This window comes from Ochotona princeps, chromosome 8 (assembly GCF_030435755.1).
Source record: "Ochotona princeps isolate mOchPri1 chromosome 8, mOchPri1.hap1, whole genome shotgun sequence".
Classification (NCBI taxonomy): Eukaryota; Metazoa; Chordata; class Mammalia; order Lagomorpha; family Ochotonidae; genus Ochotona; species Ochotona princeps.
Genome location: NC_080839.1, coordinates 31,043,353 through 31,055,712, shown reverse-complemented (window position 1 = coordinate 31,055,712; position 12,360 = coordinate 31,043,353). Strand labels below are relative to the sequence as shown.

At 37.0% G+C, this 12,360-nt stretch overlaps 1 protein-coding gene across 6 annotated transcripts in view; it reads left to right on the top strand.

The window, feature by feature from the left end:
* PSME4 (proteasome activator subunit 4) overlaps nucleotides 1-12,360 on the top strand; it is a 96,661-nt gene that overhangs the window by 20,268 nt on the left and 64,033 nt on the right. For 4 of the 6 annotated variants that reach the window (XR_009245953.1, XM_058667783.1, XM_058667782.1 and 1 more), the window contains exons 3-5: nucleotides 58-174; nucleotides 9,051-9,116; nucleotides 11,002-11,046. Coding sequence is in view for 5 of the 6 variants with exons in the window: in XM_058667783.1 (XP_058523766.1) it covers nucleotides 58-174; nucleotides 9,051-9,116; nucleotides 11,002-11,046 (228 nt within the window). In the remaining variant the exon portion in view is untranslated. The remainder of the gene's footprint in view (nucleotides 1-57; nucleotides 175-9,050; nucleotides 9,117-11,001; nucleotides 11,047-12,360) is intronic. The other 2 variants (XM_058667784.1, XM_004580143.3) reach the window with 1 other exon arrangement.

Here is a 12,360-nt window from a genome sequence, read left to right as displayed (position 1 = left end):
ATGTACACGCGTCTATGCACATATGCACTCATATGTATCTCCTTTTCTTACAATTAGGAAAAAGGAGCTTCTTTCAAGAGATGATTTGGAGTTACCATGGAGACCACTTTATGATATGGTGGAAAGAATATTATATTCCAAGACAGAGCACCTGGGATTAAATTGGTTTCCTAAGTAAGCGTTTCCATTTAAAGTACTGCTTTGGGAGTATGGTGCTTTTAGTATGGTGCTGGTAGCTGAAAAGTAATGTGTTTGTAATAAGTAAACAAATATGCATTATAATATAATATGTTCTTTTCCCTGTGTCTTGACTCCTAAGACAATTTTCTATCCCCTTTAAGGTGTATCTGAAGCTGCACTTCTCTAGATTTTCCTACCAAATTATTTCTGACAGATACTGGCCAAAGAAAGCACAAGATTTTTGTGTGAAATCTAATTTTTGACATTACAAGTAATGCACATTTGATATTATAATATCACATGGTTTTCATTCTTCAAGTAAAATGAAGATTTCAAGAAAAGGAGCTTTCCTATTTCAGGGACACCACATCGTGGGAGCTGTACACTTTTAAGTTAAAGAAGGCTCAGTTTCAGTGATCAGCTGTTTTTAGAGCACAAACCATTCAAATGTACAATTCTTGGCTTGTTTTTCTCTAGTAATATTTAGACTGTAAGTTTCTTGCCAGTTATTTCCTGCTCCGTCAACATTTGTAAGTTTTATATATTTAGTGTTTTTGGATTTTTATCTTTTATTTTGAGAGAGAGCTTCTATCTGCTGGTTCACTGCTTGAATGCCTGCAGTAGCTGGGACAAGAAGCCCCATTTCCCATGTGGGTGACAGGAATCCGATTAGTTTCAGCCACTATCATTGCCCTCCAGCGTCTATGTTGGTGGGAGGTTGGAGTCAGGAACTAGAGCTCTGAATGTATCCCAGGCAGCCTGAATCAGCCTGTAGCGACCTTAGCTGCATAGGTTAAATATCTCTGCCAGGTTTAGTACTTTATTCTGAATGCATGCTATATAACGTAATTATTTGCCTTTTTCATTAGTGATTTCATAATAAACTATTAAGTATTGTTTCAGTCTGTTAACAGAGATTCAACCAATTGCAGTCTAGTTCTTAATTTGAACAGATTCAAATCTAGTTCTTAAATCTGAACAGATTTATCCTAGAATGTTTTAGATGTTTAGTATTTAAGAGATTTTTTTCCTTTCATTGTATTTCTCACAATCTAGTGTCATTTGTCATTTAGTTATGTACCTATTTCCTAAAGAGAACCATTTTATATGCCTGCATTCATTTTCTCTTTTATAAATTAAGATGTAAAAAGATTTTTTTCCAGTGCTTTCTCAGTCTAATGCTTCTTTGTTTCTTGTAGCTTTTCTATTTCAATTCATGATTGTCTGACTTCACTTAAATTAGCAATCTATGTCCTTTACAGTGGAATGTTTTGAAAATTGTTGCAGATGGCACACTTATTTAAAAGATTTTCTGGACATAGTATGAAAAGTGAAATTATTTAAAAGATTACAGGTGATCCTAAACTTAGGTGCTGATTGGTTTTCAGGCAGTGATCAGGGGTGTGGTGCTCGCAGGTCAAATCACACCCTGCACCACCAGCATCCTGTATGGGGTCAAATCACACCCTGCACCACCAGCATGCTGTATGGGCAGCAGTTCGTGATCTGGCTGTTCTACTTCTGATCTAGCTCCTTGCTAATGACCTGGGAAACCTGGGAAGCAGAAGATGGTCCAAGTGCTTGGGCCCCTGCCACCCTCTTGGGAGACCCAGATGAAGCTCCTGGCTTTGACTTGGCCCAACTCTGACCATTGCTGCTGTCTGGGGAGTAAACCAGAGCATGGATGATCTCTGTATTTCAGGCTGTCCCTCTCTGTAACTCTTAAGTTTCAAACAAGTAAATACATTTGGAAAAAATGGGACATAGTGTGGTCCAAGTAATTTTTTTTCTGCAGGTGGCATATGTTAAAATACAAAACTTATTTTAATGCTAAAAATGGCAAAATGCTTCAAGAAATTGAATGACATGGAAACATGCTTTTACAAATGTTATGAAAGCCCAGAATTTAAGGTGCCAGCTTCACTATGAAGATTCCTTTTGGATGCTAATTCTCCTAAAAGGAGTATTGTTCTTTGTTCTGCAGCGATGGACTTGGTGCATAATATGCGTGGACTACTGACTGATGGTCAGTAGCCAAAGTTTATTCACTGCATCAGACCTTTAATTGAAGGTGGTCATGTAAGCATCCAGAGACGGGGCTTAAGCCATTTACATTTCAACAGCACGAGACAGCTCCCTAATACACAGTCTATTTACCTAGCAGGTTCTTACATCTAAACCTGCGAGCCAGGAGGACACCTGTTCATTCATCTCCTTACCTGTCCTTTCAGAGGAGAGTCACCTGGCTCGGTCTCCCTCAATAGCAAAGGTTCTGAACGTCCTTCCACAGAGTATGACATGGATTGGAATGATGAGAACTTTTACATGGGAGCATAGTTTTCACACACCTTTGGGTTGTTTTGAATTAGTTATCTTTGTATTTCTGACTTCTTGTTGGTTGCCTTTGAAAGTCATTCATAAATGGAAAGTGAGGAGTATAGTTTCTCCAGTAATTCTTTGTTATACAATTTGTTCCTTTACTACTACTCTAAACAAGTATCCAGCTTCCTGCCTGGACAGGTGTGCCTGTGTAGAGGCAGCTGCTTAAACTCAGTGTTGTTTAAGAAAACATTTTTATTTGCCTTTCACTTTATTTGAAAGACAGGCTAAGAGATGGAGATCCTCCATTGATTCCTCCAGCTACATTCAACCATCAAGGCTGCCCCAAGCCAACAGCTTGGACCTCAGTCAGGGTCTTTGTGTGGGTGGCTGGACCCAAGTGCCTGAGCTTTTACCTGCTGTCTTCCCAGGGTGTGTGTTAGCAGAAGCTGTGTCAGAAGTAAGGTAGCCAGAGTTCAAACAGGTTCCAAAATGAGATACAGCCCCAGGTAGTATCTTAACTCACTGCACCAGCTGTCTGCTCTGGCTGCTGGTTTTTGTTTTTTTTTTTTTAAATCCTGTGTGGTCTTTGTTGTGTAAAGTATTGTATTATATACAAATACCAAGTATTGTGGTACCAGCACCATCAGTGCCTGGGATGCCTGAGACTGAGTGTCACCTCTGCTTCTGCTCCAACTTCTTACTAATGTACCTTCGAGACAGTAGTTGAGGACCCAAGTACTTGGGTCCCTCCCACCAAATGGGGGATCTGTGTGGAGTTCTGGCTGTTGGCATCTGCCTGGCTCAGCTTCAAGTTCATTGGTATTGGGGGTGAACCACCGGATGGAAGAACTTCTCTCACTTTCTTTATCACTTTGCCTTTAAATGAACAAACTGTATGTCTTCAGTGACATCAGATAGTTGGATATAGTGAACCTGTCAAGCAGGGCTTATCAAGTTCCAGCCCTGTGTGCATGTTGATATTGTACCTAACATGTCTTTTTGTGTTGTATCATCTCATCACCTTGCCTCTTGTGGAAATCTTCCTCACAAGTTTTATCATGGCCATTCTAGAGGTTTAAAGATACGCTGTAAATTTGTGGATCCTTATCACTTTGTGCTCAGTGACAAATACAAACTATGTGTTACTCATGAAAAAGAGATAATAGGAAAGTAATTTATTGTAAAACAGTGTTTTCAACATGTAGGTGTCAAATGATACAATATAGCATTCAGATTTTCCATCTAATAATGAATGAATTTGGTTTTAAAAGAAAAGTTTAAACAATTCACTAAGTATAGGAAAATGTAAATAGAACATTAATGGCGGACATTAAAATAAGAAATAGTACTGTAATGAAGAGTGTCAGCCCAGGCTTATTGCATATTTGAAAGTAACAGATGGAAAGGATGAATTCAGAACAAAAATAGTAGTATATGAAGCCCTAGAGAATTTATGCAGTAGACTTCAGTCTAGAATGTCAGAGTATGGCATGGGATAAGCTGAAATAAAGAAATGATATCAACATGAGATTTTTCACAACATAAATTGCTTTTTGTGCTGTACCAGTACAGGGTGACAATAATACGAAAAAAATCACTTTGACAATTGATGAAAATCTGTGATGTCATATTTTGTGCCTGTGCTAATACTAATTTATTGACATGGTTAAAAAATATGACAATCTTTAGTTGTACTTATGTAATTGTGAGGTTGTTGGCAAATCAAATATTGCAGTTGTCATTGCCCTAATTACATGATTTTGCAGAAACAATAACTTCAGATAAAGTTTTCAACAAAGTAGTTTTCTTTCAATGTACTTGTTAGTATCATTCCTAGCAGGTTCAATGTTAAATTACAACTGTGTTAAGACTATTCCCAACTGCATTATGCTCGAAGTAGTTAGTTTTAGCTTTTTTAAAAAATTTTAAATTTCCAATGGAACATTCGAAAGCATTTTTTTGTTGTTGTGTAGGTGTGTACTGAGAATTGCAGGATATTTATTATGCTTGACTTGTGACCACTAAAGGTCAGTTGAGCCCTCTTCAGTTGTGACACTTAAAAATACCCTTAACATAAGTATTTCTCCCATCCAAGTACTAACCAGGCCTGACCCTGCTTAGCTTCCAAGATCAGATGAGATCGGGTGTGTTCAGGGTGGTATGGTCATAGACAACATAAGTATTTCTAAGGAGCTCTGCACATGCTACTTAAAGGCTCATGGATTTGCCATCTTTTGTATTCATGCCATCAGAAGCTTTCTACATCATTAATCAGTCTCATGCTTTCTCATTGCTGGTCTGGCGCTGGTTTTGATTCTGTTAACTTCCAGAGCAGCTCATTCCAAGTCAGTGTTTTTTTTTTTTTTCCCTGTACTAGTTCTCCAGTTTTCCATTTAATCACCTTTGCTTTTCACCAGAGCGCTGAACTTTGACCTGATGAGTTCCTGGTGAGAAAAAATTCTTGGAAAGTTTGTATTATATCTTAAACATTTATGTTTGTAGTATGCTTATTAATTAATTTTTTATGAGTAAACATATCTTTATTATAAATCCCTGACTAAATTTGATGCTTCTGAAAGATGGACCATATTAGTCTGTTGCCTTGGGTATTTCACACATAAGTTATGTGCCTTCACTGTGGAGAGTATACATTACGCTGAATGACAACTCCATAGGGGCAGTCTGCTTAAAATGGGAGTAAATTTTTCCAACTTAATGGTTAGAGAGAGTATGGTAAATCTGGATATACTTCTAAGGGGTCTCTTGATTGGTAAGAGGCAGAATTGGAAGACAAATTTACAAATATTGTGTATGAAAAGACTAATACTTAAGACATTCTTCAGGACTGTGATTCTTAACTCATTTTCTTTAAATTTCTGTAAACCTTTTAACTGTCACCATCATATTTTTGCCTCTCTCTCTCTCTTTTTTTTTTTTTTTATTACTGGAAAGCCGGATATACAGAGAGGAGGAGAGACAGAGAGGAAGATCTTCCATCCGATGGTTCACTCCCCAAGTGAGCCGCAACGGGCCGGTGCTGCGCCGATCCGATGCCGGGAACCAGGAACCTCTTCTGGGTTTCCCACGCGGGTGCAGGGTCCCAAAGCTTTGGGCCATCCTCCACTGCTTTCCCAGGCCACAAGCAGGGAGCTGGATGGAAAGTGGAGCTGCCGGGATTAGAACCGGCGCCCATATGGGATCCTGGGGCGTTCAAGGCGAGGACTTTAGCTGCTAGGCCACGTTGCCGGGCCCTTGCCTCTCTTTTTAAAAGGGATGCTTGCTACCTAACTTCCACGTAGATAGCCCCATATATAATTCTAAAATTTTAGTTTTGAAATACGAAGTTTTTTTATTGTAACATTTTTCTTCATCACATTTGCCTTGAATTAAATGTCAGAGGGATCTAGCAGTCTTGACTTCTATGTGGAAATATTAGAAAAACTAGTTGGGGAGCCATCCAAGTTCTTTTTCTACCTTGTTCCTAAGAGTGATTTCCTGTCTGCTGAATTTCTGAAAGAAAATAGCATCTCAAATATTTATACTTTTCAGTGTAAAATTATATTTACATCACTAATATCAAGTTTTTAAAGCTTTTATATTCCGGAGATAAAATTGTAATTTTTTATGAGCATTTTATCTCAAAAACGCCTTAATTTATAGAGAACCATTTAATATGACATTTTAGGACTGATATTTGGAGTACTTTTGTCTTCAATGTGTTCTGACACATTTTAGAATAGTATTGTCAGCTGACTGTTCACTCTATTTTTGGAATATTATTTTTATCATAAAAAATGAAAGGTTACTTTATTTCTTAACTCTTTGAAATCTTGAACTCATGTATGTTATCAGTGCTTAGCATTGCATGCTTTTCAACAAGATTTTAGAAACTTGTTCTGTTATTTGAAGTTGATCAAATGTCTTCGCTTTTCCCTTCCCTTCTTTCTACTCCTCCTCCTTCATTGTTCCTCTCCCTCTTCCCCTGTTCCTGCTTCTGTGTTTTGTCTGTGGATCAAAAGACTGGTCATTCTTACCATCTGTTTGCTTATCGCTACTGGAGAAAGAATTTTTGAAGCTTTTTTATGCAGTAGAAACAGCAATATTGGGAAGGAGATAAGTAATTGTGAACTTGACACTATTAATCTAAGGATTGATTGTTTACTTCCTAAAAGCATACAAATATTTTTAGCATGGTTTTATTTTATAAAACAGTGCCCCATGTGGCATTTTAAGTAGCATATTGCAAACTGCAAATACACCAGTGTATACACACTGATGTAGAGTTGATGTGCACAGTGTGAAGGGGTGAGGCCTTCACAAAGGGGCACAGTGTAGTTTGAATCTCTACATGTACAAATTTATTTAATTTTATCACTACTGGTTTGGTTTTTGTGTTATTGGATTTAAAGGTTTACATGTTTTCATCGTGAATACAGTTTGAGTTTACTATTTTTAAAAGCCATTTTTCATGGTTTGCATTATACACACATTTCTTTTATGGGTATACATATTTCTTTAAATGTACTAACAGTATACAATATTGTGCTCTTGTTTTTCATATTTGCCTCTAGTAAAATTTGATGTTTCCTTTTTCTGCTCCTTGTGACATTGGTTTCTCTATTGGTCCTCCAAAGGCCATTTGAACTGATGTTCTTAAATGTAGGATACAATTAAATCATTTGTCCTCTCCTTGCCTGCTCATTACTTAGAAATGACGTAGAAATATCAGCTTTCTTGGCATGTGAGGCCACATTGCTGAGCTTAAGATGTAGCAGCTCATGGATGTTCTATAGGTACAAAGTTTAATACGATAATGAAATGATGAAAGTGATTTACCTAAGGATCTGTTGAAATTTAATATAGATTTTTCCAGTTATTTTGTTAAAATAAAATCACTGATTATTCAGGTACTTCTACTGACTTCAATGCTTGAGACTGGTTATGTTTGTTTTTTAAAATATACTTTTATTTAGAAATTGGAAAATGAGAGGTTGATTTTTATTCATGATTTTGGTGGTGTTTCATGTAAAATTGTGTCTGTGCTAAAATAATCTGTTAAAACCTAAAACAATTTTTTAAAAATAGTTCAGAGGTCATACTTGTCATTTAAAGTAATTATACATGCTGGTTACATGAATGGTAAGGATAACTATAATGTCTTTCTTTGCCATAGAGATAATTTAAGTAATGAAAAAATGGAAAAAATTAAGTAATTTATATTATGAAAAAACAATGTCGAATCAATGTTGAAGTTTTCACTGCTTGTATACTTTTCTTTATGGTGAAATTATCTTGACCTAAATGTTGAGTGGCATGGCTATGAAAATGGACTGTTTGCTAATGAAATTGTATTATACTGGATTTAAACGTTTAGATATGAAATGGATAATGTTTGACAAAATTATGCTGAATTTGTTTAGAGAAAGCAGATAAAACGGATTGCCAGGTGAAGTGATTGGCACTTGCTTAAGAGAAAAGAAAATAAGCATTTGCTGTTAAATTGTAAGGGGATTAATGAAGTTACATACAGAAGATCCTACTGTGACAGCTTCCCAATTAATTTTTTAAAAGGAGATAATTTTTTAAAACCAAATAATGTTTTTTAAAAAGAGATTATTCTGCCAAATTGTCAGATGCATCTTCAGGGACTTGAATGTATAATTTGATGTGTATTTCTCTTGTTTAGAAGAAATATTGATCTGATACTTATGTAAGGCCAAGGAGAAGGGAGGTGTAAGCCTTTAAGTCCAGTTTCTTAGTAACTGGAAAATAAAGCCATTGGATTTCCCTAAATCTCTGTGCTACATATCTGGCTTTTACTTACATCATAAGGGATGTGATAAGCTCCAGAGACGAAAAATTCACACAGTCTTTTAGTTGAAACTGAAACAAGAACTTAAGAACTGGGACAAGTACTCACTTTCTGCCCTTAATAACATAGTGGTTGGAGAAGAATTCTCTATTTTGATGTCATTTCCTAAACTATACTGATAGCTTCTCAGAGACATTAGAATCAGTGTGAAAGCAGAGTGAACGAAATTTCAACTTTCAAGGAAATCAAATGTGCGGTTTATTTTGTTTAGGTATGAAATAATGTTTATTTTGTTAAGTCTGGACCATGTGACTGCTGTGTTTACGTGATGTCATTAAATTTTTTTGACAGCTCTATGAGAAGTGGATGTTACTGCCCCTAATGGTGAAGAAAAATCAGCTAAAATTACATTACTAGAAAGCATAAAACTGGCACCCAAATTTCATAGTGTCTGACTCCAAGACAGACTTAACTGTTACATACTCTGTCATGGCTATATTTTTAAGTTGCAAAGTAACTTTTTGAAGAGAAAATAGAGTACGAGAAAACTTATCCAAAGTTTAGTCCTCTGTGAATCTGTTCTGGTTTTTTATAAAAGGTGTCTTGTATTGTTATCTTTTCAATTATGAATCACCAGCAATTGGAAAGTGTGTAGTGATTATTCACTCCCTCTAAAAATTAGTGAAATATGATCTGGTAGCATCTGGCCTTAACCTTTTATTTTATTTTTAAACAGAAACATTGTTCCCTTCATCTTGAGAGATTACAAGAATCACAAAAGGTCACTATACAGATATCACAGGTTAGAGAGATTGTACCCTTTTCTGGATAAACAGCATAAATCCAATGGTACAGGCCTTATGTTGAATTGACTTCTTTTAGGTGTAAATTACATTATTTCAGGGATTGATTTGACTTCATTTAGATGAACCGAATCAGATTTCCACACACTCTAGTTCTCTACTGAGTGAAATGTTGCTATCAAGTGATAGAATTAACTTCTTGTTCTGAAGAAAGAGGGATACTGGAGAAAACATGTAGCTGTGCATCCTTTTGTGACTTGCTTTCTAGAATCATTGTTTAATGTAGGGAAGTCACTTAGTGGAAACAACAAGTTTTCTTTGTAGCTTTCTCTCAAGTTGCCAGAGAATCTGTAAAACAAATGTGAAGATTAATGTGAACACAACACATCAGGAAGTATTAGCATCATTGGTTTTCCACTTATTTTTGTGGAAAGACGGTTTTACATTTTAGAATTATTTTTGAAAACCTGCATTTAAGTTGAACTGTTACTTCATTAGATGACTCTTTAAACCTTGCCTTTGTAATTTGTTATTAAATGGGGTTCTTCGATCAAAATTGAAAGAAGACCCAAGACCCTCTGTTGCCCTGATGCAAACTGTTTATTATTTTAAGATATTAATGAATTTAAGTGTGTTTCAGTATATAAGAGCAGAAGCCTTGCTATAATCACTTTGGAGATGCCCAGAAGTTAAAATCAAAGCCATGGCATTTAGGAAGCCTTTAATGTAACTGGAGTGAAATTTGCCTTATTTATTGAGCTAACATGGATGTTCTGTAAACTGAAATTATGAGTGGCTCAACTTTTTGTAAGAGACAGTAGAACATCTGTCTAGTCAGAGGAATTGCTACATGATGGAAATGGGACCTTGCTTTATCATGAATTTTAGGTTGGTTTCCTCTCCAGTTTTAACTGTTTCTCTGAATAGTTTTGAAATAGGATTTTCATGCTCCAAATAATGAGATTACAGTTGGCTCTCTTGATTATGTAGCATACTGGTTACTTGTGTTTTCTTTGTATTATGCCTTCAAATTCCTTTGTTCTTTATGCTACAGAGAAGTTGGATAGACTTCTAGACTAGAATTTCAAGAAGTTTATAGAGAGTCGAAATGTTGCTTGAAAATTATCAGTCAACTCCCTTCTCCCTGTCCCCTTCTTTTTGGGAAATTCAGAGACTTTTTTTTAATCTCTCACAAATCATACTGTAAGTAGTCCCATTTATTTAAAAAATGGTCATGTGTTTAAACCTGTATGCATTGGCCTTTTAGTTGAAGAGAAATGTTGAGTATGAATTTGTGTATGTTTTTGATCTCCTATATTAACCCATGATTCTTGTGTGTTGTAAAATAAACTAGTTTCTAATGCTACTCAACTGACTTTGAAAGTAATTGCTGAGAGTTGTCTGTTGACTTTTGTGATAATCACTCCTGGCAATAAAGTGCCTTGGCGGGTTATAGAACTTTGATCAATTAATTATGAAAACCAAATTCTGACAGTTAACTAATAGAAGCATAGCAGGTTATTTCTCTCGTTTGTGTTTTGATGTAGATGTACTATAGTTTTAGGCCACTGTGCGTGTTTCATCTTTTAATAAGTATGGTCATTGTTGCCTACTTTGAGAAGTTTGAAAGTAATTTGTCTTTTTCCTTGTATAATATTTTTCCCCTTTTGCTCTTATCAGAGAATGAACAAAATGAAGGCAAAGGAAAGAGTAGGTCAGAGGGCTTAGGTAGTATACCCTTGGCAGTTTGGTCTATGAAAGAAAAGGATTAGTTGTTATATGTAAACAGTTATTGTCAGTGTGTTTGCATATCTTAACGTTATTGACTGATTGAATTTAATGTTATTAAAATACACCTAATTCTTCAAATGATTTCCCCCCTAGTTCTGTAGAAAATGTTCTCAAAACACTGGTGAAAAGCTGTCGACCGTAAGTATCTTCTGAATTTGTAAAATATCTTGTTCTTTCTGTGGGCCTTTCCCTGTTTTTAGTATGCTTTGAAGACAAAATAAAAGGTGTAAAGACTTCAGTGTTAGGCACTGAGCACAACAGTTTTAAACTTTGAAGCTAATCTTTAAGTCACACTTTATTAAAATAAGACTTCTTTAATTTACATATAATCAAAAGGTTTTCTGGGGCTGGTTCAGTGGTATAACAAGTTAGTCCTCCGCCTTAGGTGCCAGCGTCCAGGTAGGCATAGGTTTGAGTCCTGGCTGTTCTACTTTCCATCTAGCTCTCTACTTATGGGCTTGGAGCACAGTAGAGATTGGCCCAGGGCCTTGGGCCCCTGCACCCATGTGGGAGATTGGGAGGGGGCTTCCTCATCCTAGCTTCAAATGAACTCGGCCTGATCTGAGCTGGTGCCGCAGGCCGAAGCCAGGCCTATTATTCCAGCCCCTCAGCCCCCCGATTTGAATTTTGTAAACTTCCTATAACTCAGGGACACTCGTGCCCATAAAGCCAACTCCTGTAATATACTTTCTTGTGTGAGAAGACTGGTCTCTGGTGAACAGTGATTTATCGGAAGCAGCTGGAGGATTCCTGGTCTGATGTTCTTTTCCCCTTGCTGATTTTTCCATTTCTTACATAGACTCCATTGTTTGTGACTAGATTTTTTTCACAGTTGGTATCCCACCACACAATGATATAAAAAGAACAACCACATATATTTAACTTTATAGGTGGTTTAAAGAACAATGTACTTTCTCTGAGTTTACCAAGTGTTTTTTTAGAAAGTACCTCAGGCACAGGTATTGCGGTACAAAAGGTGAAGCTGATGGTTTTGTTTTGTTTTAAGATTTATTTATTTTTATTGCAAAGTCAGATATACAGAGAGGAGGAGAGACAGGAAGATCTTCTGTCCGATGATTCACTCCCCAAGTGAGCGCAATGGCTAGTGCTGTGCCGATCCAGAGCCAGGAGCCAGGAGCCTCCTCCAGGTCTCCCACGCAGGTGCAGGGTCCCAAGGCTTTGGGCTGTACTTGACTGCTCTCCCAGGCCACACAAGCAGGGAGCTGGATGGGAAGTGGAGCTGCCGGGATTAGAACCGGCGCCCATATGGGATCCTGGTGCTTTCAAGGCGAGGACCTTAGCCGCTAGGCCAGCATGCTGGGCCCAAAACTGATGTATGTAAAGCCTGCGTCCCATCAGCGGCTTGCCTGGGTCACAGCTGCTCTACTGTCACTGCTGGTGTGTGTGGGAGGCTCTAGTACTTGGAAAACATGGATGAAGTTCTGGCTCCTA